Source organism: Equus quagga, chromosome 15 (assembly GCF_021613505.1).
Source record: "Equus quagga isolate Etosha38 chromosome 15, UCLA_HA_Equagga_1.0, whole genome shotgun sequence".
Classification (NCBI taxonomy): domain Eukaryota; kingdom Metazoa; phylum Chordata; class Mammalia; order Perissodactyla; family Equidae; genus Equus; species Equus quagga.
In genome coordinates, this window is record NC_060281.1 from 89168012 (window position 1) to 89174925 (window position 6914).

Consider the following 6914-nt stretch of genomic DNA (forward strand, 5'->3'; position numbering starts at 1 on the left):
CCTCTCTCTGGCTCCAGATCCTTCAGGATGGGACTCTTCAGGGTGTCCTGCCATGTGGAGCCTGGCAAGGATGCTTTGATTGACAGATGTGTATCCCTGAAATCCCCACAAGTGGAGACCCCAGGGAGACACAGACACCGAGCAGCATCACTCAAGCCAGTGAACACCAGCCTTCCTCTCACCCCTTTGGAGTCCTGGACAAAGTCCAAACGGGGGCATGTGAACAGCCACTCAGTGAGAAGAAGAAATGAATAAATGCTATATATGTTTATGATTTTGGGTGAATATGAATATGTTCTATGCAGTATGCTGTCCATGATTTTTTCTGTCAACACTACTGACATCTCAAATTTAACGTGACTAAAAAGACTTCTTAAATGTTTTTATACCTGCCCCTCTCTCCTCCTCTGGGGGCCAACTATTGTAAAATAAACCAACCCTCCTGGTACTTCTGATACTTTGCTGCTTTCCTTGAGATTCCAGGGACTTCTTTGACCCTGGCTGAAACCCTCAGTCAACCGTTGCCCTGGACCGACAGATCACATGGAGGACCAGACCAAGTGACTCCTCCCCTGAGCCCATCTGCCTACTGGGACCTTGGCCAAGTTGCTGTGCCCCCCAGACCCAGTTACTCTGCCTTCAGATGTGAATAGTCGCGCTTTCCTGACAGGTTTGCAGCGCAGGTTAGAGGTGGTAACATATATAAGGGCCCACAGTTCTGTCAATTTCTCCCTTTGGCTGTGTGAACAGTTGCTTTATATGCTTTAGTGGTCTTCTATGAGGTGCATACATAGTCATAATTGTTATGAGCTCTTGGTGAAGTGCCTCTTTTATCATTATATACTGTCCCTCTTTGTCTCTCAGTGTCTTTTTTATCTTGAAGTCTACTTTGTCTAAGGTAAGTATGGCAACACCTGCTTTCTTTTGTTTGCCATTTGTTTAGAGTATTCTCTTCCATCCTTTCACTCTGAGCCTGTGTTTGTCTTCAGAGCTGAGATGTGTTTCCTAGAGGCAGAATATTGTTGGGTCTTGTTTTTTAATCCATCTAGTCACTCTGTGTCTTTTGATTGGAGAATTCAATCTGTTTACTTTTAGAGTGGTTATTGATATGTGAGGGCTTAGTACCGCCATTTTATCTCTTATTTTCAGGTTGTTCCATATTTCCATCGTTTCTCTTCTCTTGTATTTCTGACTGCCCTTTCAGTTTGGTTGTTTGCTGTGATGGTTCTCCCAGTTTTCTCTTTCTGTATTTGTGGCTCTGCTCTGATTTCTTGTTTAGTGGATAATATGATATTTGCATAAAAGATCTCATGGGTGAGACAGTCCATTTTCTGATAGCCTCTTATCTCCATTAGCCTAAGCAGGTTCCATCGCTTTCCTCTTCCCATTCTGAATTACCATAGTCACAAATTGTTCTTTTCTATGTTGTAAGTTTGTGAGTAAACTGAAGTGTTTATAGCTATCAAAATGCTTTCTTTCCCTTTATCTTTTATGTTATGGTTAAGTATTTACTGACCTGCTCTGACAGAGAGCTGCAGTATTCTGATTTTATCCGAGTATTTATCTCCTCACTCAAGGATTTGTAAACCTTTTCCTTTAGTTTCGAGTATGAGGGCATCCTTGATCCTTTCTTGTAAGGGAGTCTAGTAGCAATGAACTCCCTCAGTTTTTGTTTGTCTGGAAACACTGTTATTTCTCCATCATATCTGCAGGATAGTTTCCCTGGATAGAGTATTTTTGGCTAAAAGTTTCTGTCTTTCAGTATTTTGGCTGTATCATTCCAATCTCTCCTAGACTATAAGGCGTCTGCTGAGAAACCCACTGACAGCATGGTAGTGGCTCCTTGGTCCATCATTCTCTTCTGCCCTGCTACCCTTAATATTTTTTCTTTGTCATTGACTTCTGCCAGTTTTAGTATCACATGGCTTGGAGAAGGTATTTTTGCATCCATGTAATCAGGAGTTTTATTGGCTTCATGTAGTTGTTAGTCCAGTTCTTTCCCCAGGTTTGTGAAGTTCTCAGGTATTATATCTTTGAACTAGCTCTCTGCTCCTTTCTCCCTTTCTTCTCCCTCTGGAGCACCTATTATCCTTGTGCTGATTTTCCTAACGGAGTCAGATATTTCTCAAGGAATTTCTTTGGTTTTTTTAAACCTTCATTCTCTCTCCTTCTCCAACTAAAGCGTTGCTGTATTTCTATCCTCTAAATCTCTAATTCTGTCCTCCATGATGTCAGCTCTATTTTTCTGGAATTGTGGGGGTTTTTTAATCTCATTAATTTTCTTAATTATGATATATCCACAATTTCTCTTGGTTTGGTTAAATTTTTTTGAGAGTCTCAGTCAGTTTGATGAAGTAATCCTTTTGCTCATTGATTTTATTCCGGAGCTCATTGAACTGTCTGTCAGAGATTTTTTTTGTATGTCATTGAGGTTTTTTTTTATAACTATTTTGAATTCTCTATTGGATAGATAATAAATTTTTGTGAGTTCAGGATTGATTTCTGGAGACTTGTCATTTTTCTTCTACTCTAAAGTGGTAATGTAGTTCTTCATGGTGTTTGATGAAGTGATCCTTTGCCAACTCATTTGTGCTTGTATCAGGTTGCAATCCCCCTGACACCACTGGAGGAGGGGCGGGAGCTATGTTTTTCAATCCTGCCCCAACTGCTGAAAGTTGTGTGGGTAAGGCAACTCTGCACTTGCCAGGGTTGTTCCCAGCCACTCTGCAGATTGCATTCATGTGGGCAGGGGTTCTGCATTGGGTGGGGGTGTCAAGTACTGTAGACAGGGCCTCTGCAATCAGCAGAGTACTCTCTGAGCTGCTGTGCAGCAGGGGGGAGTGGCACACATGTGAAAGATGAGCCATCACTCGATGGGTCCCATGGGCTGCTGTGCTACAGGGTGAGGCACCTTCTCCCTGATGCTGCACTAATTGGGCAGGGTGCCCATTCAGGGGTTGAGCCACTGCCACTCAGAACATTGAAATGGGTGAGACTCCCAAGGCAAATTGGGTGCTCCTTTTGAAAGGGCTACAATGCTGAAAGTCTTGGTGCAGGCCAAGCTGTGCCACCTACTCTTACAGTCATGCACGGTGGCTGTGTGAGGATCCATGAACTGGTTTGCTGCCACTGGGCACAGGGAGGGGGGAACATACTTAGTTCCACTAACTCCCCAGGATCCAGTCCACCTACCTTCAGATGGATAGCTGCATGGATCTCTCAGAAGTCCTGTTGTGCTGTGCAGGGAGTCTTCTGCTGCTCAGAGAATGTCCATTTAGTACTAACTTAAAGGGGAGAGACTGAGGGAACAACTCATTCCTACATGATGCTGATATCACTGAAGGCCTGTATTTCTAAAACTTGGTAGGTAGTCAATAAGTAGGGAGAATTATGATTTTCAAGGTTATCATTTTTTTATCTGCTTTAAGTATCATTTACCTGATTACACAGAAAACTGGCATTGGTTAATTGTCCTTTGAAGCCCAGAGCTTATGCTCTTGTTTCTTGGGAGTACATCTCTTACACCCGAAATCCACAGAACTGAATCCTGTTTCCTTCCAGGTTACAGTGAAGGGGACCCCAGGAGTGACACCATTTTCTGTGTGTATCTGTGAAGTTGATACACAGACAGACACAGAGTGCAAGGTAGAGAGAGATACACAGAGACATAGAGAGAAAGCTGACCTTGAGATAGATAGTGTCATGGTGTTGATGGTGAAGTTTTGGGTTTCCCTTGGATCCAGGACCTAAACTCAGACCACTAAAGAAATAGGAGCTGTGCAGAAAAGAGTGACCTGGCAGGTCTGAGACTGCTGTCCTTGGAAAGACCTGCATGCAAGTTCATTCCTTCTGGAAGTCTGGAATTTTGGTAGATGCCAAGCCCAGGATGCCTAGTTGATCAGCCTTTGATAAAAACCTTGAGCACTGATTATCTAAGGACCCTCCCTGGTGGACAGTACTTCAGATATGTTGTCACAATGCGATGCTGGGGAATTAAACAAGTCCTGTGAGACTCCAAGAGGAAAGGAGTCCTGGAAGCTTCTCCTGGTTTCTCTGGGCACAGCCTCATGGACCTTTTCCCTTTGCTGTTGTCACAGTGGCCCCTTTTGCTGTAATAAATACAGCTTGAACATGGCCCCACACTTAGTCCTGGGGGATAAAAGGGCACAGACACTTTTGACTTGAGTATGTCTCTTTGTGTTCCGAGATTTTTTTTCATCCAGATTCAGAGAATGAAAGTAGCATCTACCATGGAAGGCACTCAATTGCCACATCCTATATTATCAAGTATACCTTCCAAATTGTGTCAAAACTTGTCTAAATGTTTTCACAGAATGTCTAAGAGGCAGACTAAGATATGCTTAATTTTGTGCTCAGCAGCATGCTCTGAAAAGTCATCCACGGTAAAAACACACCAATTCCTGCATTGCACAGGCTAAGCAGCCACTATAAGTATAATTAAGAACAAGGTCTAGAAAATGATTTAGCAAAGATTTTCTATGCTGTTACTCATTTATGGCCCATTGCAGATAGAAAGACTAGGATGTTTTAAAAGTTTAAATGCTGTGATATAAGGAAATACTTATTCAGTTTTAGACCAGCATGAGATTTGCAAGACATAGGTCAAAGTCAGATGGAGTCTAAAAAAATCAGAGTTCCCGAGATGTATTTGAAAGCAGAAGTTTGAAGACTTATCTATTTCCAATTTCTTAGGTTCTCATGGATGAGACCAGATCAAAATAGGATGTGGGGAGGCCATCGTTTTGGTGGAATGGAGGGAACTCATGCCTGAACGAAGCTCATCTAACATGTGTTTTCTCTCTAAGGAGAATCACAGCCTTCTTGACCTGAGGAACATTAGACACTACTTCACCTTATGGTTAAGAGACGTTTTCCACAGTGAAATCATCAACAATGAGAACAAAGAAATTGAAACTGTGAACAGTTCCCTGAGAACTACAGGAACTACACACAGCAGACGTCTCTTTTCAAGAAGTATTTGCCAATGAAGAGCTGGAAAAGGTCTCACCTTTAGAACCAAGCTCACACAGGCGAAGAAAATACTCCTACTGTCCACAAACAAAAATCCACAGAGCATGTTTCCTTTTAGATTTCACTGTGGGAGGGGAGAGGAGCTGAGAGAGAACTGAATTCTCAAACCAGGCTGCAGGAAGCCTCCTGTGCCAGGGGTTGTAGAAGCATCTTCAGAGCAAAGAGGGAGCCTGTGAGCTCAGGGAAGGTTTTGCTCTCACTTCCCCATGAACTTGCACAACTGTGGACAGTATTACTACCTGCACGTGAGCTACAGAAATAATCGGCCTCGTCCTCAGCCTGGAGCCCCGAGATGGTCAGAGAGGCCGTGTTCCCAGACTTGGAGCCAGAGAAGCGATCAGGGATCCCAGAAGCCCGAGAACTGACACTATAAATGAGGAGTTTGGGGGCTGTGCCCGGGTGCTGTTGGTACCAGGAAACATAGTTATAACTTCCAATGTTGCTGCTGCTTCCAGCACAGGAGATGGTGACCGACTGTCCCAGAGTCCCGGACACTGACGCAGGCTGAGTCAGGGCAGACTGTGCCCAGGACCCTGGGAAGAGGAAAAACACTCTGGTGAGTTCAGTGCAGGGCCCAGCTGAGCCTGAGGAGAAGGAGACAAAGCATCAGCCCAACTACCCCCATAGTCCCTTCCCTGCAGGTCTCACCTGTGCCCTGAGTGAAGAGGGTGATGAGGAGCAGAGCCCAGGCCATGGTGGAGATTCCCCAACAGCACTGCCTTCTGAGACCCCAACCCGGGGCCTGGCTCCCCCAGACCTCTCTTATCCCTCCCCTGGCCTCAGAGGAGGGAGGGGCCTCCATGCAAATCTGCTCCCTGCACCTCCCTCTCTTCACCCCCTCTGACCTGTCTCTTGATTCTAGATACCTTTGCATCACTGCATAGCAGAACTTACTCGTGAATTAAACCTTCCTAAAATGTTCTGAGTCAGTACACACTGAGTACGTAATACTATGCAGAAATGGATTGAGGCCAGAGATGTCCCTACCTTGCCTGTTGTGGAGTCATGGTTGTCCCTGGGTGAGAAATCCCTGGACTCCTCCCCATGCTGGGTGGGGAAAAGGTGAGGACAGGGCAGGGTCCCAGGCTGGCTGATAGATCCAATTGCTCCATTATCCTAGTATCAAAGGCAGAGCTGGGGACCCTGTATCCCCTCAATCCTTATCCCCCTCAGTTAGGAGGGGTCTTCATGCATCACTCTATCCTCTGTCTCTGCAGTGGTTTGAGACTGAGGCCCAAGGCTGAGCCCTGGGCATTTATAAGCACTTTGAGAGGAAGATTTATTGGGGCATAACCACTTTAGGACATAAGAGGGGATCAGAGAAGGGCAGCTCTTGGAACTTCATCCAGAACACAACAAACCCAAACAAGGACCTTCCCAAATCCAGGCCCTCGCTGCCCCCTGGTGGCCTCAGATAGTGCAGTGCAAGCACCAGGGAAGGCTGCTGAGTGGGAGGGGAAAATCTCTCTTCCGCTCCCCTCCTCAACTCCCTCCCTCCCCATCCAGCTCAGTACCAGGTCCCCTGATCCCTTCTATTTCCTTCTATGCTCAGTTTCCATTGTACAATAACTGAGTCCGGAATAGAATGTGTCACTTGGTAAATTAGCTGGCTCCTCAGTCACCTCAGGACTATATAGGATGTCCCACCACAGCCTCACATGGGGTAATTGCTTGTGAGGCAGCTCTGGGCTCAGGGCTGAGGAAACACTAGAGGTGAAATAAACCAACCCCAGTGGGTCGGGAGAATGAGAAGAATGAGACCAGATGAACATGGATTGGCTTCTCGATGTGTGGAAAGATAAAACACTGCCTGAGGAACAAGAGCACTGCAGGACTGAGCAGAACTTAATAGAAAGCAGGGG

At 45.4% G+C, this 6914-nt stretch overlaps 1 gene segment (V, D, J or C); it reads right to left on the minus strand.

Annotated features, from left to right (window-relative positions):
- Positions 1-5154: 5154 nt before the first annotated feature.
- On the minus strand, positions 5155-5783 carry LOC124227184 (immunoglobulin lambda variable 2-8-like). The segment is given in 2 exon segments: positions 5155-5585; positions 5701-5783. Coding segments are annotated over 2 exon segments (477 nt in total).
- Positions 5784-6914: the final 1131 nt, after the last annotated feature.